The 23,451-nt window shown below is 43.7% G+C and overlaps 2 protein-coding genes across 10 annotated transcripts in view; both read right to left on the minus strand.

Moving 5' to 3' along the window:
* SON (SON DNA binding protein) overlaps positions 1 to 23,444 on the minus strand; it is a 53,655-nt gene extending 30,211 nt beyond the window's left edge. For 4 of the 9 annotated variants that reach the window (XR_003096045.1, XM_025214409.1, XM_025214411.1 and 1 more), the window contains exons 1-4: positions 14,859 to 23,444; positions 12,425 to 12,588; positions 5,604 to 5,744; positions 1,679 to 1,867 (exon numbers count right to left, since the gene is read on the minus strand). Coding sequence is in view for 8 of the 9 variants with exons in the window: in XM_025214409.1 (XP_025070194.1) it covers positions 1,679 to 1,867; positions 5,604 to 5,744; positions 12,425 to 12,588; positions 14,859 to 23,283 (8,919 nt within the window). In the remaining variant the exon portion in view is untranslated. Of the gene's footprint in view, positions 1 to 1,678; positions 1,868 to 5,603; positions 5,745 to 5,998; positions 6,087 to 6,359; positions 8,371 to 12,282; positions 12,327 to 12,424; positions 12,589 to 14,858 lie in introns of those variants that run through there. The other 5 variants (XM_025214410.1, XM_025214412.1, XM_025214414.1 and 2 more) reach the window with 4 other exon arrangements.
* Positions 23,301 to 23,451, minus strand: part of LOC112551738 (protein MLP1 homolog) — a 17,558-nt gene continuing 17,407 nt past the window's right edge. The window contains exon 4 of the mRNA XM_025214437.1: positions 23,301 to 23,426. Coding sequence (XP_025070222.1) covers positions 23,301 to 23,426 — 126 coding nt within the window. The remainder of the gene's footprint in view (positions 23,427 to 23,451) is intronic.

A 23,451-nucleotide genomic window follows, 5' to 3' on the forward strand; every position in this document is an offset into this window, starting at 1 on the left:
TCCACTTCATCAACCTCCTGGATACTAAAAATCATGGAATAAATATAGACATTGGATTTACGACACATTATAACCTGCCTGACATCTGACTTCCCGGGTATCTCTCCACTTTCATCCCCCTTCTCTCTCTCTCTCTTCCCCCCCACACCTGTCTCTCACCCATTGACTCCTCAATCTACATTTTCACTGACTACCTGTTTTGCATGCATACCAGCCCAGCCGTTGGCTTCTTTACTTTTCATTCCATCCAGGAAGAGCACACACCAACTGCTGAAACTTCCTTAGCCTGACGAAGGGTTTTTGAACCTGAAATCTTGCTTAATAACTATTCTCCAACCATTTGGGTTGGTCTAATAAAAGATATCAGATTCACCCAAGGAACCTTGTCTGCCTATGTCCTTAGACGAACACGGCTACAACCTACACCCCTTCAAACACAATATGCACTTAATTGCTCAAAGGATGCTTCTGTATCAACGTGAATTCAAAATCTGTGCTTTTGTTTTGCTAGCCATTGGAGCCATTCTCTCTTAGGTGGAATGAAGGGATATCATCAAGGAAGAAGAAATGTTTGATGTACTTGATACTATTACAAGAAACGAAATTTGCTTCAACTAAAAATGCATAAACTAAAAATGTGTTTTTTTGACTAATCAAAAAATAAAGAATTTCATCTTCATGCTCTGTCATCCTTCACAAAGCAATAGGGAAATATAGCTGTAAAACTAAAAAATGAGCAGAAGTATTCAGTGTTGATGCAGTATTAAAAACTACTTGCATTTCAAGTCAATGCAACTGTTACAAATAGCTTACCAAATGTTAGAACTACTGTTTTAGATTTCAGGTTCTCCAATTCAAGATAATGAACTTGGTAGCATGCATCTGTGAAGCTGGAAATGATAGAGTAGGGCTGTCCAAGTGGCAACCCACAGGACACGTGTGGCCCACGAGGGATTAACAGGCAGTCCCTGGGCTCCCACACAGCCACCACTGCCCTATTACTCTGGCTGCAGCAGTAGCTGGAGGGGGAGGGGAAGAGAGTGTCTCAGGGCTCCCCCTTCCTCTGGTTTCTGCTGCATGCCCCCACCCATGGTACCAAAGAACATGACATGGCATAGCACAGTCTGTGGTGCCGGCAGCCCAGAGTGCCCATGCAGCAATGCCACAGGACAGCCTGCAGGGACCTAAAGGTAAGGTAGGGTTCTGCACCACATGGGGGAGCACCCAATGTACCAGCAATGCAGCAAGGTAAGGGAGTGTCCACCCACCCACACACGTGTGCACAAGTACATAAGTGGGACATGAAGACGGGTGCCTGTGGCCCCTGCTAATACTGCCCCTGTGTTTGGCAGCCTGTGGGACATGTGGCTCCTGGCTACTTTGAAGCTGGACAGCACTGTGATGGACAGTTTTAATTTCTAAGGGAAGTTAAATCCTGCAAAATCTAGGAGTCTGGAGGAGAAAAGGAACTGCAATGGCTGATTACACGCAGCTTTCATTAACAATGCTCTCTTATGGGCATTGCTACTACCTCCAAAAGGGCAACTTGTTACCTGATTTAGTCATTAAAAGGGCAAATACCATGAACAATTCCTTTACAAACGTTACACCTAGATCCCAGATTAGGCCTTTGAAAGCTTTCTTAAATGTAAAATAAAAAGCTATTTTCCTTTCCTACCTGTCCAGGGGGTAGTTTCGGGAAAACATCATCCTTGCTTTCTTCTTTTCCTTTCTCAACTGGAACCCATTCTCCATAGACACTATCCGCTTCTTTTTTTCTGTGTTGAGACCCAGATGAGACAGGATACTCCTTTGTCAAAGTGACCTGATTTTTTGGTGTTGGTGCTGGTTTAATGGCAGGAGTCTTCTGAAAGAAAAATCGAATGTAATAATTAAGATGCGATGCTGTGCTGTGTTTCGTACAGACCACAGACAATGCATAAGTAAGTACTGACAGTGGTGGGGTACAACTCTGCGGTGCCACCCTCACTGCTGCCAGGCCCCAGCTCCAGCTGGACTGCATCCCTGCACCCTGCTATTGTTGCAGAAATTGTGCCACCAGCACCCCCTGATACTGGAAGATCTTGACTCTGGCTGGGCTGCAGCCGCACACCTCACTATTAGCGCAGAAACCTGGGGGGAACATGTGCTACTCCAGAGTCCCCCCTCCAATTCATCTATGGTACAGGCATTATTACATTTTATAAATGCTGAGCTTCCAAGCACACTTTCAAACTTCTCTTTTGTATCAAATTTAGAGGTCTGTAAGAAACAGACATTCTACATAACTACCCCATTCATCCCTACAGAAAGAAAACAAAAGACTTCGAAAATTCAGAGACTAACTCCTTGTTTCACATGTTTAGTGGCATATGGGCAGATCTACTGCCCTCTCCTCCCAATAACTTCATAAAGGTTTTAGAATTCCTGGGAGTAGAGGTGTTAAATGGATGAAAATTATTATAACTGCTCTCCTGATCAGACCAATGCAAACACCTTATTTTGAAGGAAGATGCAAATAGTTCTGTGAAGCTGTAGCTTCAGAGCCTCATAACACATTAGAAAAAAGTGACAAAACCGAAACTAAGCTAGGGGAAAGGAGGCTACATCTGGCTGGACATGGGCGTGTGTGCCTAGGAAATGACCGGAGAGGGAAAGGGAAGGCAGCAAACAGAACTGACAAGGCACTACAGTGAAAAGGGGAGAACTAAGTCGGCCTGACAAAAATAATAAAGCAAGGAGAAGGTCCGGGGAAGAATGGGATTGAAAGAAAATTATGCAACAAGAGACAAACAGACAGCGAGACTGCAGGGGGAGACTAGAACCGTCTGGACAAGGAGACTGGGATGAAAGACTTGGGAGGCAAGGAATATGCTGAGAGAAGCATCAGGCACAGGACTGAGAAAGGTAAAGGTTAAAGAATGTAACAGATGTGGTCAGGTTTGTGGCAAACAAAAAACTCTACACAGTCAAAAGCCTACAGTGCCCCCACCCCAGGGTGCCAGGAGTCTCAAATTTCCCAGAGTCTTATGAAGTATAAAGCCATATGCTATTTACATTATAATATATGTTGTTATATATCTACTTTATAAAAATATAGATTTTGGGGGTGCACCGATACAGATTTTCCTGGCCGATACTGATAGCCAATTATTAACCAGCCACATTGGCCAATACCAATCTGATAATCGATTTGTGCATGTGACACAGAAGGCTGCTGGAGCATGCCAAAAAAAAAAAAAAAAAAAAAAAAGGTTTATTTATCTCAGTGCTTTAAAACATACTGACATAAATAAACCTTTTTTTTGGTGCACTCCAGCAGCCTCCGGCATCACATGCGTCAGTGTCCCAGCACTTAAAAATGGAAGTGGAGGTGCTTGAACTAAACCTCATCGAATGAGTTTTAATTCAAGCACCACACCTTGACCATTTTTAAGTGCAGGACTACTGAGACAAGACACTGCGGCACTTTAATTAGAATGGCTCTCAGAGCTGCTCTAATTAAAGCATACCCCTCATCCCCCCAACAGCTGGAGAAGACCAGAGACAAGCAGGGCAAGGGAGAAAGAGGGCTGCCCACTGTGGCCTCAGGGCTCTCCACTCTGCTACCTTTGCCCCAGGTGCCACGCACCAGCCGTGCGTCCCCTACCTGCCCAGCAGCAGAAAGTACAACTCAGTGCCCTGCCCAGCAGCAGAAAGTACAACTCAGTGCCCCCCACTGACAGGGGGCACGCAGCCGGCACAGGGCTTCCGAGGGAATGGCAGCAGAACGGAGAGCCCCAACCCACAGCAAGTAGCCCACATCTACTCTGTGAACAAATATGGGGGAGGGGGGAAGGTCCTCCCCATGTCTCACCCAGCAGATATGCTCAAGGGCAGGGAGCTGCCCTCCCCACACCTCCTGACAAGTCTCTTGTGGCTCTGTCATGCTCCCTGCCTCAGGTCCCATACACCCCCCTGGCTGGGCAGCACCCCCAGCCCCTGCCGCACCCTCAGCCTCTACTGTGGGGGCCTCAATCTGCCCCCCCCACCCCCCCACGCCCTTTCCCCCCTGCATAGACTAAGCTTCAGGGAGCTGCTCTCCACACTACCCGGCTGTTTTCCTAGCCATGTGCATGTGTGTGGCTATGCACATGTATGCAGAATCCCCTGCATCTCGCTCCGGCAGTCCCAAGCAGTACCCCTTGCAAGCCAGAATGACGCCTGCAAATAGAAACCCGCCATTTCCCAAGGGAACCCAGGCATCCAGGGGCCCGGGCCCCACAGGCAAGAGGGAACTCAGGCATCCAGGATCCCTAGCCAGAAGGCATTACTTAAATTTATCATGGAACATTACCAGCTATAATGGCCAAAAAAAGCTGATAGCCAATAATGTATATTTCCCTTTTATCACTACCGGTCCAATAAGCAGTGCACCACTAATAGATTTGTACTTTCCAAAATTGAGATAGATTTGGATAAGGACAATAATGCATATCCCTGACACAGAGGCCATATCCAGCCAAATTCCAATCCCTGCTTCAAACAATGTGGACACTAAAGCTGTTCAAAGAAATTTCCTAAGTTTAAAAAAAATATATCATGTGCAAAACAATGTTTTCCCCCTAGCCACATGCTCAGAATCAACTGAAATTTTCCAATGTAAGTCAGCTTGAAGTAGACAGGCTGCATGAAAACTATCTGTGAAAGTAGTTAGTGCCTGGCAAAGTTAGTAACAGCCAATGCTAAATGCCCAGAAAAAACAGCACTTAATTCTTTGCTGACTGACTCCATGACTGATGGTGCTTCTCCCCACACTACCCACCCGCCTCCAATTCAAAAATTAGAGATGAAGACCTATTGCAGTACCAGATATAAAAGAACTGTCAAGTCATACTGACAGCTAAATTCAGGCTCCAAATTTGGGCAATTGTAAATACATTTTTGTACATTTAAAAAAAATACAGTGAAACACGGTGCTTGTAGAGGAATATTTTCCAGCAGCATTTACAACATCTTGCTAACATTTATCAATAGTAAGATAGACTACTCTATTCTCCATATCTAAGCTGAATATGTAGAAAAAAGTAATACAACCATATAAATTATGAAAAAATAGGATTTAAAAAAATGTCAGTTCTGATCTCTTAAAAGTATTAGTTATACAAACAAAAGTCAATGTTTAAAATATATCAGTTTTAATTAACCAGATCTCACATTATATAGCAAGAGATCATATTTTTTATATGACAGACAGACAGACAGACAGACAGACAGACAATCTCTATCTCTATCTATCTATCTATCTCTATGTATCTATATAGATAGATAGATAGATAGATAGATAGATAGATGTATATAAAATCATTTGCTAAAAGCATGGCCAGATTTTACTGGATTTTAAATCTGTCTCATGTCAACATTCAAGCAAGTATTCCCAATTTTTTTTAATTAATGTAACTCCATAGGCCAGTCCACTTTAAGATAAAAATAGTAAGAAATATTTTGTAATAAAATAGATAAGTATTACTTGTCAGTGAATTTTGTTTCTGCATAATTATCTGCACTACTTTGCCAAGAAACAAAATCAAAATTTGTTTTCTTTAATAGGTAAGAGTACTTACACTTAAGTTGAAAAAAATGGGCTTGGGTTCATTGAGTTTAAAGGGATGATTATAAAATGGGCGCTCTTCCTCCTCTTCATCAGAAACATGAGGTTTGTTCACTATCACATCATCCGTGCTCTGTGCAATCTTTTTGCATTTCTGAAGGAAACAAAAAGCAGCTCTTAACCAGTCTGAACATTGGAACAGGGAAAGGTTCTATTTTTGTAGAAAAACAGATTTTTCAACAAAAATATTTAAAAAGATTTAACAAATTCGCCAACATAATCCAAAATAAAAGAATTATAAAGGGTAGGGCAGATGATTTAGAGCACAGGCTCCCAACCACTGGCTGCCGTAGCACAAACCCCCGACACAGATCCCCCTCTGCCAGGTGAGCAGCTTCCCAAGTCACAGCTGAGCTTCCAGGGTTAAAGCCAGGTGGTGGGGGAGCCCCAGGAGGGAGGCAGCCGGCTCTGCATGCCCTGTCTCGCTCCCGCTGCACTGCAGTAAAAAAGAGGTTGGGAACCACTGATTTAGAGAACTCTTAAGTAAAATGCTATGCTAATAACACCTTTCTACACAGCGCACATTTATTGAAGCACGCCCATCTTAGTTTGGTGCTGATCCTGAAACTTGTTCCAAATAAATTCATATAGCCATCCAGAGCCCTACTATAATCAAACAAGCTGTCTGGAGTAAGTTGTAGAATACAGGAATTAAGCTGTAAACTCTTCAAGAGGGATTGTATCTGTAGGTAATTGCATGGTAACTATCATAGTTGGGTTGCTGTCCTTTACAGGATCTTTGGGCACCATAGTTAAATCTTAAACAATCAGCAACATCAGCAACTCATTTATTTAGTTAGCCTAAAAAGAACACAGACACAAGGTAACTGGAAAAGGAACAACCCAAAGCCTATAGTCAGTTACTGGTTTTCATCAATAGTACAGAGATTTTGCCAAAGCAAAAGCTTCAATGAGACTGGGACTTTTCTGAAACAGTCAGCTGCTAGGAAGAAAACTGAACAGAAGACTCCTAATTTTTCATTCAATGCTAGTCTCGTTCAAAATGTAAAATAAAGGCATGGGCAAATGATCTGAAACAGGTTAACAGTGAGAAGATGCTTGCCACAATATAGTTGACAGTAACTGTGCATCTGCCTACTCTACCTTGTGGTTAAACTGTGGCAGTTTACCCCTGAATATGAGAGAGAGAAATTTCATGACTTAACTTTCACTCATGACAGGATAAAGATGTAATCACAAAGTTACTGTGCATCAGCTGCATCACAGTAAACCTTTGACCACTTTTAACATACTGCAATTTGACCATTTTTTGTCTGGGCCCAAAATGGGAAAGTAGCTGCAACAAGTCTACATGACAGCCCAAGTTGTTTCTCTTTCAAGTAATAATTTAAAGATACCTTTGGAAAGGCGGGATTAGTCTGGCTGCTCTATGAGAGAAAAGACATTTTCCCCAAAAACTGACAGTCGCATTTAACCACAAAAAATCTTTATCAACTTATATATCTGCTTGAGCTATTTGTTTACATTTTCTCCAAGGTATCTAGAATGATATTGATTTGAAACAAATTTTAAGAATAATAAAAATGACAGGGTGAACCAAAACAATACATGATGTCTTGCTGCAGTGACAGGAATAATAACAACAATAACAATAATATGGGTATTTCTGTGTGACAATGCTTCACTAATACATTACAACAAACTTGGGAAAACTTCTATGTGAATGATTCCATAACACAAGTCACTGGTTCAGTTCCACATCAGTCAAAAGCATAAATCATTTACAATTTGATTGCTGTGCTGGAATGGCAGTCTTAGAAGAAACCAAATACTGATCAGACCTGGAAACTGCTACTATTTCTGTATCAGGTCCCTCCAAGTGAAGGCTGAAGCACATTAGGAAGATAGTACCCTGCATTTCTACTGTGTCATGGGGGGAGGGTGGGGGAAGGAATCAACACACTTGTAAAAGATGCTGAAGTGTTAATTAATTCTAAATTCACAAGTTTTTAAATTTAATTCTACAAGCAAGCTTAAGTCCCAGGGCTGTGAATTTTTAAAGTGTCAAACAGCATCACCAATAGGTTTCTTCTCCTACCCAGTTCCTCCCTCACCCCCATGCAAATGTGAAAGCTAAAGAAATCCCAGAAATCAGAAACTGGACAGCAATAATACCTACACATGCCTGTGTTGAGCCAGGCTGCCAAAGCACCCGTACCTACTACAGCAGCTGCACTGCCAGAACTTGAAGTGTATCCTGTTAGTGTCAGCTGCTGGCTGGACCATGGCAGGCAGCTGAAGGAACAGGAAAGTCCAAGTATACCTTCAACCAAGTTTCATTCAACTTGGCAGAGAGAGACTAACTACTGGCAGTAAAGAATTTTGGGTGTAGATGTGCTCAATGATCTTCCAGCAATATTTTGTCATGTATATCATACCACATGAAGTTCTTTATAACACAAGAAACCAGGCGGAAAGTTTGTTTGTTTTTTTATGATGTGAAAACAAAAGCTTATTACACTGGAATTGATGAGTCAAATTTAATGAGCAAATTATGTCCGTAAACATATGTATAAAAGTTCCATCAAAATCTAGAGCAGTGCTTCTCAACCAGTGGGTCACAAAAATATTTGCAAAGGGGGAAGGCGCCTGGCCCTTCAGCGGTGGAGAGGGGTGGGGTAGTCCTTCGTGGCAGGGTGTTGCGTGCCTGGACTGGTGCCTATCAGAGATGTGGGTTTTCCGGAAAATTTTCCAATGCCCTAAACAGAGTGAGATCTGATTTAGCAGGTTTATTGGACTTATATTTAGTAAACAAAACTAAAATAAGTACCCCCATGTTAATTTTATGTCCCAATAGCCACAAATATTTGAACAGAAATATTTGATTAGGAAAAAAATTCAATACAGCACACTTAACGTGGTTTAAATGTTATATTCAAATAAATTCAAAGCTTTATGTGGAAAGAAATTATTTTATTGGAATACCTGTAAAAATCTAAAGACAATACACAGTAGCATGTACTTCCCTTACATGCTTGTTTAAATTTAGGGGAAAAAAAATGAAGGCACTGAAAACTGTTGACACTAATTTTAGCACACCCAAAGAACTGTGCATGACATGCCATGGTTGCCCACTCATCTACTTCAACAGAGTTTAACTCTCTTCCACTGAAGTCATCGCAGCACCTCTAGTTTCACTGTCGCTATCTGTAGAATCACTTGCACTACTTGTTAGTTCCATTTCGGAATCAGACTGAGACAAATCTGATTCAGAACTACTTGAACCACATTCTCTTTCACTAAAGGATGGTTTTACCAATGAGTCTATGGGCACGGGCAGCTTATCATCATCACACTGCATCTTCTTCACTAATTGTTCTTCTGACTGATTCTCCAAAAGCAAGAGATTTTGAGAAATGGAAACAAGCTTAGCGGTGCGTTCATGTGTTAGTCTATTCCTCTTTTTTGCCTTCCAGTTCCGTTCACAAGCAGCTGCTGTTGGTGGAATGCTTAGGATCCTTAGAGCAATCCTGGACAACGGTCGGGTGTTACAGTATCCCTTCCACCATGTGAGAGGAGATATATTCTCTGCTGCCCGCCAAATGATGTCTTTGCTCCAAAGTTTTTCTTTTGCGCGGTACTCAGCAATGTCTGTCATCACGGCTATTTCGTCCACGCTGGGGATATTCTTAGCTACTTCCATAATTGTATCGAGAGCAATAGATAATTCAACTTCTGATAAATGTTGTCCTCTGTGTTGAGGATCCAAAAGGTTTGCTGCCAGATGAACAGGATGAGAGCAAAACTCAGATCTCTTAGTAAACATTTGTCTTACTACTACTACTTCTTTTTTGGATAGAGGTGAAGAAGGCAATAGCTCAATTAGGTTTTTATTCAGTTGTCTGAATATCTCTGGAATATTTGAAAGGCTTAGTGTTTCTCCTTCAAGTTTCTTGATAGCCACTGAAACTGGCAGTAGCAAATTGAATGCTCCTTGAACTCGAACCCAGAACACGTCGTTGTCGAGAATCTGCTTCCGAATGCTCATGGGAATAATCTGGGATACTGTGTCATCTACTGAAGCACACTGCAAACAGTTCTTTGTGCGCAGCAAACTTTGTAAACACTTTGTAGCTGAGCCCCATCTAGTTTCTCCTGGCAATAGAAGTGCACTTTCCTTCCCCTGCTTCTCTTTCTGTAATTTCTTTAAAGTCTGATTAGCAACATGATGATTGTTGAATACCTTCACAATCGATTTGCAGTTTGCCAGTATTGTCTTCATTGTATTCACACTTACTATGTCCTTTGCCAGAAGATTCAACCCATGAGCAAGACAGCCAAATATTATTAAATGAGGATACTTGGACTTTAATATTTGCCATGCAGCTTTCATGTTACTCGCATTATCAGTTACAAGGGCTTGTACCTTGGAGGGACCTGCACTTTCAATCTCTTCACTCAGTAATTTGGCTATGTATTCACTTGTATGAGGAGATGATTTAGTAGCAATTGCTTTCAGGAATACTGGTTCTGGTGTTGCTAACATAATGTTCAATAAAGGGTTTCCGTGTATATCAGTCCATCCATCTGACATCAGAGTCAGTGATTCTGCTTGACCAAACCTTTGAATATTCATTGTTTGAACTCTGTCGTACTCTCTATCTAAGAGACAATGTGATAAGTGATAACATGATGGTAACGTATATGATGGGCAAATTAGTTTGTAATGTTCCTTCCAGTATTGATTTTCAGTTATGGAAAGAGGTGTACCACTCGCAAATATAGCTCGAGCTAATGTCTCATCTGCTTTTTCTTGATCTTCTTTTGACATTTTGTCCACAAAGCTTGATACAAAGCTTGACTGTCTTGAACAGCTACTCATGGTGGATCGCGTATCTGGTGACAGGGATCTTGAAAGTGAGGATCCTGCTGCTTCTTCCTCCAGACCTGGCAGCTCAACATTTTCATTTTCCATTCTTTGCAAATCTGCTATTTCACTTGAGCTACCAAGTTCCTGCAACAAAAGGGGGAAAAGATTTTTATTTCAGCCTATTCTAGTTTGGCCTCATCCATCACAAGGAGAAGGAGAAGCGGCAGGGAGCTTGCTTCCCCCCTCCCTGACAGAAAGAACACCACTCTGCTGCTCAACTTGCTGCTCAGTTGCCCTGGGACTGCAGAGCCAAAGGGAAGCATAATCTGGCCTCTGTCACTGGCCAGAGGACTAAGCTCACTCTGCTGGGTTGAAATAGTTAACTATTTATCTATAATGCAATTTTTTTTTAAATTGTGTTAAGCATAAGCCATTTTGGGTGCTTAGTGCAAGCAGAAAAGCAGGATACAAATATTTTACATAAATAAATAAATAATAGTCCAGAGTTGAATTAACAACTTTTAAAATTATAATGTTTTAAAACAGCATAGATGCTAGTCTATACTGTGTTGTTTAACATATTAATTTGTTTACTTACATAGGATTCCTGAAGTAGACTTTTCTCAGATGATGTTGTTCCACCACTTGGTTGTATTAGATTTCTGTATATGGCTTGTAACTCTTTCAGGACAGTTTCTACATGTTATTAAATGTTTCTTCATTCTTGTTGCGTTGTTAGCATACTCCTGCCCGCAATATTTACATCTACCAACTTTCTTCCTTCCTTCAGTGGCTTGAACTTCACTACAATGATGCCACACACTATTTTTTTCTGCTTAGGCATTATGATGACTACTTCAAACCAAAAGCACTAAAAAAACTAACAGATCTTATGTCAACACTTCCAATTTCCCCAACTCAAGAAAAGAAATGAGACATTGCTCTGTATGTTTGCTGAACAGAAAGTGAAACAAAAATTAATCACAGTTTTAGTTTTGCTTTCACTTGCAATCTAAGACGAAATAAAATTTTAGATCTGGTTTTGATTTGACTTGCACAGCCAATTAGGTGAATTCATAACTTGATTTTTGGATTGGATTATTATGTGAGTGTATTTACCCTTCAGTTTACAAATCAATAAAACATACATGTACTCTCTCACACACTTCCTAGGGAGAATCACCTGAAAAACATTAATTACAACTTTGAAACTGCTAAGCTTGCCTAATATTGTATTGGCATCCATTCATCGTTACTAATGAATGTTATAAAACAATGAATTTTTAGAAATGGAAAAATTTCCCATGGAAAAATAAAGCAGTGGAAAATTTTCTGCAGAAAAGCCCACATCTCTGGTGCCCATACACGCAGGGGTGCAACACTCACTGCTTCAGGGTGGGACGGGGCAGCGCTCACAGCTCACACTCCAGTCTAAGCGGGATGGGGGCAGCTGGGGGCCCCCACCAGCAGGGGGGAGCAGGGGACTGCTGGTCAGGAGTGAGGGGCCCCAGCGTGGCCTGGCGGGGTGGGGAAGGACTGTGGGTCAGGCAGTGGCAGGGCCAGAGGTGTGTGGCTCGGGACGAGCCATCTATATTGACCAATAGGTCTCAGTACAAAAAAGGTTGAGAACCACTGATCTAGAGGACGAGTATATTTAGAAAAGGTTAAAAATTTGACCAAAGAATTGAAGTAGTATAAAACTGCTTTTAGTTTAAGAAACTATATATAAAGCAACTGACAGCTATAGGAAGAAAAACATCAAACGTTCAAGATTTATATATGTAGAAAACAAAGACTTAACAGTTGAGGCCTAATCCTGCAGCCTTCATGCAGAAGCAGACTTCCCTGAGAAAAATGAGTATATACAATTAGGTTTGACCAAATATCTAGTTACTGAGAACACCAGCTAATGAACTGTTTTTGTATTTAATATTCTTCCTTACCTCAGTGAGCTCTTTTAGAGTGTCCCTTGCTGACTTCTGAGTATCTTTGTCTTCCTTCTTTGCTGGAGCTATAATAGGCATCAGGCTTGGTGGTAATGGGACACCAGCCTTAGCACACATGGCAGCTGCATTAGCTTTGGCTATTTCAAGTAGCTGGGCCTTGTCTATAAGAAGATTAAAATTTAATTAGTGGACTTAAACAGACTCTAAAATATAATGTGAAGCTTTGATTACAGAGCTGATTTTTAGCATTAAAGCAGTTTTTCCATTAGACCAAACAAAAATAAAATAATATTCTGAAAAAAATATTCTGAAGGAAAAGCAGAATACTGTATTTTAAACTATTTACACACCCACACACCTCTTCCATTCTTTATGATTTCTAGGCATAGAAATCTAGGCATTGACATATTTCAGGGGGCCTGAAACATGACACCCAAAGTGCCAGCTTTTTCCTGTTTATACTTTTTACATTGAAAGTTCAGGTATTTATGTAGCATTGATAAAAATACATTTAAAATAAAGCAAAAAGAATTTTAAATGGATTACTTTTATTTTGTAATTTAAAATAATACTAAACTTTTTTTTTTCTTTTTAAATATAAACCCACTGAAAATGAAAACAGAATTCAATACAGTTTGTAAGGCTTCTACTTCTAAGTTATTTAAGTATTTCTGAAAAAACAAAAATGGTGAATCCATGAGCTTCTACAAAAACATTTGAGTGATAAGACTACACAGTTTTCTATATGTAGAAAGAATTGGGAAAAACATCCAACTTTTAAGGTCAAACTTTATAAATATGGCACAGCGCATCATGTGCTGGCCTGATCCTTTGGAGGAGTTTTTATGGCTGTGCTACTGGGTACAAGAGACCAGTAAAATTATCAGAGGATGGGGACGCAGTCACTGACTCCAGAAAGTATCATCACACAACTCATTAGAATAATCCAATGAGCTCACCTGGGAGGCCTCTTGTTTCTGTTTCACCAGTTTTCCCAAAATGAGCTCCAATTAGATATATTCCCAAATTTCAATACAATTGTATATATGTTGTTTTGTTTAACAAACAAAAATTATATTCTTTCATCTATGTTTAATTAAATTCCAGGTACAATTGTAGTGTAGCTAGATGACAAATCATAAGCATGAAGTTAGCAACACCTCCTCCCATCACCCATAAGACCTTGGTTGGGATGGCAAAATAAAAGGAAAAAATACAAACAAGATTTTACCTGCCACAGCATAGCTCCACCACAGCTGAATGTTAGCATGGAGCAAGAACAGAGGCCACTTGTAACCATTGCTCTCCCTTCCCTTGATACTCAACCAAAAGCTAGTCAAATTGGCAGTGACTGTGAGAGGGTTGAAACCCTAGCTATGGAGCAGCAAGAACAGGGAAGTGACCCTTGCCAAATGGATTCCAACCCCACACTCTTCCATACAGCTACGAACTGAGCTTAGGCCCTGGCAACCATTCCAGCATTCCCATGCCTCCATTCTGGCACAGAAATCAGTTTTCTCACTTAATGCATGGACTCTGATTTTAGACCATTAATTTTTATTAGAAAAGGTGTGTGCAGTATGCAAATAAATACAGTACATTTTCATCACTTTCTACCATATTTAATAAGTGACATTAAATCCAATAAATATATTTAGTGAGGTATAGTAATGTACCTTTCCTAGCTAACAAAACCATTTACACCAAATAGTAAGAAGTCCAGTTGAGTTGTAAATCAGTACATTCCAAAGGTTAAAAGGTTATATTAACCAACGAGAATGTACTTGCATTTTCCTTCAGAAACTAACTGAAGTGCATATGGAAAACTGCTTCAAATCAATTATTTAAATTGCCTTAATTTAAATTAATCCACCATTTTAGTGCACCTGAAGAAATACTTTAGACACTGAAAGTATGGAAGCTCCAAACTGAGAAGGGAAGAGATTCTTAGTAGTCTACTTGTTCACTTAAAACTTAGTTCTATGTTTGTCAATATGATTCAGCTTCATTGACTAACATTTGAGACATCTGGTAATTCAAAGTCCTACAAAAAAACTCTTGAAAAAGTTATAATACACAGACAGATCTCTGCATCCAGATTTTTTTTAACTTCAGTTGCATTCCTCAAAACAGCAGGGTTGGCAGAACCAATCAAAATAGGCTTTGCCCCTCTCCATTTTTCTACTGGACTTGGAATCAAATTATACTTTTTAATTCTTTATAAACACTTACTCACTGCAACTGAAAATCTTATTAAAAATAAGTCAATTCGAGTAATTGCCTTTTACTTAGGAAAAATGCCGGATGAATGCTTGGGGGTTAATTTAAGACCAGTTTAAATTTACTACTGCAAACAGAAATAGAAATAAAGTTTTTAATGGGATAATAGCATGGGGCTATGAAGCTGATGGAAAGTAAGAACATTACTTACCCAAGTCTGTAAGACGTTTAGGTGACCTTTCAGAGGACCTGGACCTTCGGCGATCAGGTGATCTGCTGTAACCCCTTCTTCTCCCAGATGATCTTGATCTCCTTGCTCGAATCGGTGACCTACTAGCGCTCCGTCTTCTTCCCCTTGATCTAGACCGTTTTGAACGAAGAGGCGATCGACTCCTAGACCGTAACCTGAGCGAGACTCGGAGATCTCTTGAATTTGACCTCCTCTTCCTCCTATCTGCAGACCTTGATCTGTTTCTCTGAGATCTTTTCCGCCTCTCTCTAGATAAAGACTGCCTCTTTCTTGACGCTGATCTTGATTGAGACTTTTTTCTGTGCCTTGAACGGGATAATGAACGAGTCCGAGACCGATGGTTAGATTTAGATCTTGATAGCCTTTTACGGGTTGCCGATTTGGACCGATTCCGTCTAGAACGCGATTCAGTATCATGTTTATGAGATCTGCGCTCAGAAGACCTTGAGCGTTTACTTCTAGACCTCTGTGAAGACTCTTTGCTCTCTGTTTTTTCAGCAGATTTGGATCTAGATTTGTGGTGATCAGAAGATCTGGAGCGTTTACGTCTATATCTCCGTGAAGACATCTTGCGCTCTGCTTTTTGCACAGATTTGGACCTAGACTTGTGGCGACCGGGAGACTTGGAACCCCTACTTTCAGATCTCACTAAAGGCCCCTCTACTTCTTCTACAGACTTGGATCTGTGTCTGTCACATTCAGAGGGTTCTGAGATTCTACTTGCATACCACAGTGATAGTTCATCTCCCTTTTTTTCCAAAAATTCAGACCTTGGCTCAAAGCCTTCACCAGATTCAAAGGGTCGGCTTTCAGGACTCAGTAATGGTGCCTGTCCTTCAATTTCTTCCATGGACTCGGACGGCAGATCAAGGTCTTCGCTAGAAACAAGGGGCCTACTTTCAGAGCTTGATGACAGCACCTGTTCCTCATTTATTTTCACAGCCTCAGACCACAGTTCAAGTTCTTCATCAGACTCCAGGGGCTTGCTTTCAGAGGTCAGAGACAACTCTGGTCCTTCAATTTCTTCCACAGACTGGGACCTCAGTTCAAAGCTGTCACCACATTCAAGTGGTCTGCTTTCAGGGCACGGGGATGGTGCCTTTCCTTCAATTTCTTCCATGGGCCCAGACGGCAGTTCAAGGGATCTGTGTTCAGGGCACAACAATGGCATCTGTTCCTCAGTTTCTCCCGTGGGCTCAGATGGCAGTTCAAGGCCTTCCCCAGATTCAAAGGGTCTGCTTTCAGGGCTCAGTGATGGAACATGTTCTGCAATTTCTTCCACAGACTCAGATGGCAGTTCAAGGCCTTTGCCAGATTCAAGAGGTCCACTTTCAGGGCTTGGTGACAATACCTGTCTTTCAGTTTCTTCCACAGGCTCAGACCTCAGCTCAAGACCCTCACCAGATTCAAGAGCTCTGTTTTCAGGGCTCAGTGATAGTGTCTTTCCTTCAGTTTCTTCCATGGATTTGGATGCCAGTTCAAGGCCTTCACCAGACTCAAAGGTTGTGCTTTCAAGACTTGGTGACAGCGCCTGTTCCTCAATTTCTTCCACGGACTCAAACCTTGGTTCAAGGCCTTCCCCAGATTCAAGGGATCTGCTTTCAGGGCTCAGTGACAGAACCTGTCCCTCAATCTCTTCCATAGACTCAGGCGGCACTTCAAGAGCTTTGCTGGATTCGACAAATTTGCTTTCAGGACTCAGTGACAGGGCCTGTTCCTCAATTTCTTCCAAGGACTCAGATCTTGGTTCAAGGCCTTCACCAGATTCAAGGGATCTACTTTCAGTACTCAGTGACAATGCCCGTTCTGCAATTTCTTCCACAGACTCAGAAGGCAACTCAAGGCCTCCACTAGGTTCAAGGGGTCTGGTTTCAGGACTCAGTGACAGCCCCTGTTCCTCAGTTTCTTCCACAGACTCAGACCTTAGTTCAAGACCTTCACCAGATTCAAGGGATCTACTTTCAGGGCTCAGTGACAATGCCTGTCCCACAATTTCTTCCACAGACTCAGACAGCAATTCAAGCCCTTCAACAGATTCAAAGGGTCTTCTTTCAGGAGTTTGTGACAGTGCCTGTTCCTCAGTTTCTTCCACAGACACAGACCTTGGTTCAAGACCTTCACCAGATTCAAGGGATCTGCTTTCAGGACTTGGTGACAGCGCCTGTCCTTCAATTTCTTCCACTGACTCAGACCTTGGTTCAAGACCTTCGCCAGATTCAAGGGATCTGCTTTCAGGACTCAGTGACAGTACCTGTCCCTCAATTTCTTCCACTGACTTGGACAGCAGCTGAAGCCCATCACCAGATTCAAGGGGTCTGCTTTCAGGACCCGGTGATAGTGCCTGCTCCTCAATTTCTTCCAAGGACTCACACCTTTGTTCAAGACCATCACCAGATTCAAGGGATCTGCTTTCAGGGCTCAGTGACAGAATCTTTCCCTCAATTTCATCCATGGACTCAGATGGCAAGTCAAGGCTTGTGCCAGATTCAAGGGCCCTGTTTTCAGGGCTCAGTGATGGCACCCGTGCCTCAATTTCTTCCATGGGCTCGGACAGCAGCTCAAGGCCTTTCCCAGATTCAAGGGGTCTTCTTTCAGGGCTCAGTGATGGCGCCCGTTCCTCAATTTCTTCCATGGACTCAGATGGCAGAACAAGGCCTTCACTAGATTCATGAGGTCTGCTTTCAGGGCTCAGTGATGGCACCTGTCCCTCAATTTCTTCCATGGACTCAGACAGCAGTTCAAAGCCTTCACCAGATGCAAGGGGTCGATTTTCAGGGCTCAGGGATGGGACATGTTCCTCAGTTTCTTCTATAGACTCAGATGGCAGCTCAAGGCCTTCACCAGATTCAAGGAGTCTCCTTTCAGGGCTCCAATGTGGCGTCTGTTCCTCAGTTTCTTCCACAGATTGGGACAACAGCTCAAAACTTTCACAAGAATCAAGGTGCCTGCTTTCAGGGCTTGCTGATGGTCCCTTCTCCTCAATTTCTTCCACTGATTCACGCTGTAGTTCAAGGTCTTTGCCAGATTCAAGGGGTCTCCTTTCAGGGCTCCAATGTGGCATCTGTCCCTCAGTTTCGATGGACTTGGACCTTGGTTCAAGGCCTTTACCAGATTCCAGGAGTCTCCTTTCAGAGCTCAGTGACCGCCCTAGTTCCCCACTTTGCTCTAAAAGCCTACATCCAATGGGTTTCCTTCCAGAGCTCCATGTCAGTGGCTGTTCCTCAATTTCTTCCATGGACTTGGACCTTGATTCAAGACCTTCACCAGATTCAAGAGGTCTGCTTTCAAAGCACAATGATGGCACCTGTTCCTCAATTTTCTCCACAAACACAGGTCTCAGTTCAATGCCTTCACCAGATTCCAGTGGTCTGCTTTCAGAGGTCAGAGGCAACTCCAGTTCCACAGTTTTTTCCACAAACTCAGACGTGGGTTCCAGGCCTTCATGAGATGTCCAGATTCTGCTTTCAGGACTCCGAGACAGCATCTGTCTCTCCATTTTTTCCACAGACTCTGACAGGGGTTCACGGCCCTCAACAGATTCCCAGGGTCTGATTTCAGAGCTCAATGACAGCGCCTGTTCCTCTATTTTTTCCACAAATTCAGACATGGGTTCCAGGCCTTCACTGGTTTCCTTGGGTCTATTTTCAAGACTCAGTGACAGCACCTGCTCTTTGATTTTTTCCACAGACTCGGACCTTGTTTCAGGGTCTTCACCAGATTCAAGAGATCTGTTCTCAGAAGCAACTTCCTGTCCCTCTATTTTTTCAAAAGACATGGATCTTAGTTTAAAGCTTTCACTAGAGTCAAGGATTCCAGTCTCAAGGCTCAGGGTAGATGCCTGTACTTCTATTTTTCCTACAGACTCAGACCTCAGTTCAAGACTTTCACCAGAGTTGAGTCTGCTCTCAGACCTCAGCAAGGGCTCCTCTGCTTCCTGGATTTCCACAGACTTGGATCTCAGCTCAAGGCCTTCAACAGATTCAAGGGCTGTACTCCTAGGGCTCAACCATTGCTCTTGTCCCTCTAATTTTTCCATAGACTCGGATCTGGGTTCAAGGTTTTGATCAGATCCAAGTGGTCCACTTTCAGAGTTCAGTGAAGGCTCCAGTACCAATTTGCTTTCCAAAGACTGAGACCTCAGACTGTGGCCTTCACCAGATTTCTTCATCAGAGGTCCGCTCTTAGAGCTCAACAAATTCTCCTGTGCCTCTATGCTCTCCATAGCTTCAGATGTAAGGTCGAGACCTTCACTAAAATCAAAGGCTTTCCTCTCCGAGCTCAGCAAAGGCTCCCATACCTTTATGATTTTCACAGAGTCAGACTTCAGCTCAAGGTCTTTACCAGATTCAAGGGGTCTACACTCAGAGGTCAGAGCAGACTGTTGAGCTGCCATTTTTCCCATAGACTGAGATCTAGGTTCAAAGCCTTCACCAGATTCAGGGATTCTGCTCTCTGGGGAAAGCTCCTGTTCCCTTATTTTTTCCACAAATTCAGACATCAGTTTTGGGCCTTCAGCAGATTCAGGAGATCTGTTTTCAGAGCTCAGCAAAAGCTCCCGTTCCTCTATTTTATCCACAGACTTGGAGTTCAGTTCAATGTCTTCACAGGATTCAAGGGGTCCACTTTCCAAGCTCAGCAAAGCTTCCTGCCTCTTTGTTATTTGAATAGATTTGGATTTGGGTTCATCAGGCACCAGAGACTCAGAGTATATGATTTCAGACCTTAGGAAAGTCTCCTGTACCTTTGTTTTCTGAACATCACAAGGCACAATCCAAATCTGGCGAGAAGACTTTTCAGACCCCACTAAAGGCTCCCAACTCTCACTTTTATCACCAGATTTAGATCTAGCTCTCTCAGGTTCAGGAGATTCAGAGAGTTTACTTTCAGGTTTCAGCAAAGGTTCTTGGCTTTCCATTTTTTCAAGTACTTGGGGTACACGTCTGTCACATTCAGGAAGCTCAGAACATACACTATCAGACCTCAGGGAAGACTCCTCACTTGCTATTTTTTCAACAGCACTAGGTCTTGACTTGTGGTGCTCAGGAGGTTCAGAACACCTATTTTCAGAGCTTAGTGAAAGCTCCTGTTTGTCTATTTCTTCAACAGATTTAGATATAGGTCTTTCACATTCAGATGACTTGGGGTGCATACTTTCAGACCCCACTGAAGGTATCAGGCTCTCTAACTTTGTGACAGATTCAGATCTAGGTCCATTGTGTTCAGAAAACTCAGAGTACATACTTTCAGAGGTCAAAGGTTGCTGGCCCTCTATTTTTTCAACAGATTCAGAATTAAGTCCTTCACATACAGGAAACTCCGAGTGTGTATTTTCAGTTCTCAATAAAGGCTCCTGAATTTCTTCAACAGCTACAGATCTAGGTTCACCACCTGCAGAAGAGTCTAAGAGTTTAGCTTCAGGCACTACCAAAGACTCCTGGTGCTTTATTTTTTCAACAGATTTGGATCTTGACTCTTGACCTTCAGAGTGTTCAGAGCTTCTGTTTTCATACTCCACTGAAGGTCTTGGGCCCCCTGTTTCTTCAACAGATTTAGATTCTGACTCCTGGACTTCAGAAAGCTCAGAGCATCTATTTTCAGATTCCAATGAAGGTTTTGGGCCCATCACCTCTTCAGCAGATTTGGATCCCAATTCCTGGCCTTCAGAAAGCTCAGAGCATCTATCTTCAGACTCCAATGAAGATTTTGGGCCTCCCATTTCTTCAACAGATTTGGATCCTGACTCTTGGCCTTCAGAAAGCTCAGTGCATCTATTTTTGGACTCTACTGAAGACTTCTGGCCTTCAATTTTTTCAACAGATTTAGATCTAGGTTTGTCACATTCAGAAGACTTTGAGCGTCTACTTTCAGATTTCTGTGATGACACTTTGCCCTGCCGCTTGTCAAGAGATTTGGATCTAGATTTGTAATGGGCTGAAGACCTGGATCGTCTATGTTTAGACCTCTGTGAAGGCTCCTTGCCCCCTGTTTTGTCAACAGATCTCGATCTAGATTTATAATGCTCAGAGGACTTGGAGCGTTTACGTTTAGACCGCCGTGAAGATTCCTTCCTCTCTTTTCTGCCCACAGACCTGGATCTAGACTTGTAACGATCATCTGAGGACCTGGAACGTCTGCGTCTCGACCTCTGTGAAGAGTCTCTGCAACCTCTTTTTCCATCAGATCTAGACCTAGATTTGTAACGGTCCGAAGACTTGGAACGTTTATGTTTAGATCGCCGAGAAGACTCCTTTCTATCTCTCTTCCCCAGTGACCTGGACCTAGACTTATAATGATCTGAGGACCTGGAGCGTTTACGTCTCGACCTCCGTGAAGAGTCTCTGCAACCTCTTCTTCCAACAGATCTGGATCTAGATTTAGAGTGATCTGAAGACCTAGAGCGATTGTGCCTGTATCTCCAAGGAGAATATCTGTGACCTCTTCTATCCAGAGACCGGGATCTAGACTTAGAACGATCTGAAGACCTGGAACGATTGCGTCTATATCTCCATGGAGAGTCTCTGCGACCTCTTCTATCCACAGACCAGGATCTAGACTTGGAACGATCTGAAGACCTAGAGCGATTGCGCCTATACCTCCATGGAGAGTATCTGCGACCTCTTCTATCCAGAGACCGGGATCTAGACTTGGAGCGATCCGAGGACCTGGAGCGATTGCGCCTGTATCTCCAAGGGGAATCTCTTCGACCTCGTCTTTCAACAGATCTTGATCTAGACTTGTAGCGATCTGAGGACCTGGAACGATTCCATCTGTATCTCCATGGAGAGTCTGCACGAGTTCTTCTTTCAACAGATCTTGACCTAGATTTGTAGCGCTCAGATGATCTAGAACGTCTGCGTCTGGATCTCCGTAAAGACTCATTACGATCTCTTTTTTCTGCAGACCGGGATCGAGACCCATCATGATCAGAAGACTTGGAGTGTCTGTGTCTTGATCTCCTTGAAGACTCTTTGGGATCCCTTCTTTCAACAGACCGAGATCTGGATTTGCGATGTGATGCAGAATGATTTTTCCGAGAATCTGAGAGGTTCCTGCTCCTAGAACTTGCTCTTTTAGAGGTAACCTGCCTAGAAGTAGAGCGTGACCTTGTCTTTTTTCTCCGCTTTCGTGATCTGGAAAGAGATTTAGATCGACTCTTCTTTGCTTTTTTTGCATCTTGTTTATTTTTATCACTGCTCTTGTGGGTGCTTTTCCCACGTGCTTTGTCATCTTTTGAAGTGTCATCACCTTTTGCCACAGGCGGTGCCACAGGCCCTGAGACAGCTTCTGAAGCTTTTGCTGCTGCTGGCACTGCAGGTCCAGGCCCTGGGTCTGCTTCTGAGCTTTTTGCCACACCCTGTTCTGCAGGTCCAAGTCCAGGGGCAGCTTCAGAGATTTTTGCCACTGCTGGCACCACAGGTGCAGGCCCTGGGCTAGCTTCGGAGATTTTTGTCATTGCCAGTGCCACAGGTCGAGGTACTGCGGCAGCTTCTGAGACTTTTACCACTGCCGGCACCACAGGCTGTGGGGCAGTGTCCGAGACTTTTGCCATGGCTAGCGCCACAGGTCGAGGCACAGGGGATGCTTCGGAGACTTTTGCCACTGCCAGTGTTGTAGGATGAGGAGCAGTGTCTGAGACTTTTGCCATTGCTGGTGCCACAGGAGTCGGCCCTAGGACTGCTTCTGAGACTTTAGTCACTGCCGGCATCACAGGCCCTGGCTTTGGGGCAGCTGGCGAGACTCTTGCCACTGCTGGCACTGCAAGCCATGGAGCAGCTGGCGAGACTCTTGCCACTGCCGGCATCACAAGGCCTGGCCCTGGGGCAGCTGGAGAGACTCTTGCCAATGCCAGCACAGCAGGTCCCGCCCCTGGGGAAGCTGGCGAGACTCTTGCCAACGCCGGCACCACAGGCCCCGGCCCTGGGGCAGCTGGCGAGACTCTTGCCAACGCAGGCACCATGGGCCCCGGCCCTGGGGCAGCTGGCGAGACTCTTGTCAACACCGGCACCGTAGGCCCCAGCCCTGGGGCAGCTGGCGAGACTCTTGCCAACATCGGCATCGCAGGCCCCGGCCCTGGGGCAGCTGGCGAGACTCTTGCCAATGACAGCACCGCAGGCCCTGGAGCAGCTTGCGAGACTCTTGCCACTGCCGGCACCACAGGCCCCAGTGTTGGGGCAGATTGCGAGACTCTTGCCACTACTGGCACTGCAGGCCCTTGAGCAGCTTGAGAGACTTTTGCCACTGCTGGCGCTGCAGGCCCTAGCCCTGGTGCAGCTTGCAAGACTTTTGCCACAGCCGGCGCCGCGGGCCCTAGCCCTGGTGCAGCTTGCGAGACTTTTGCCAACGCCAGCGCCACGGGCCCTGGGGCAGCTTGCGAGCCTTTTGCCATTGCTGGTGCCGCGGGCCCTAGCCCTGGGGCAGCTTGCGAGACTGTTGCCACTGCCGGCGCCGCAGCTGGTGGCCTTGGCGCAGCTTGCGAGACTGTTGCCACTGCCGGCACTGCAGCTGGTGGCCTTGACACAGCTTGCGAGACTGTTGCCCCCGCCCGCACCGCAGG

The sequence above is a fragment of the Alligator sinensis genome, unplaced genomic scaffold, assembly GCF_000455745.1.
Source record: "Alligator sinensis unplaced genomic scaffold, ASM45574v1 scaffold996_1, whole genome shotgun sequence".
NCBI lineage: Eukaryota > Metazoa > Chordata > Crocodylia > Alligatoridae > Alligator > Alligator sinensis.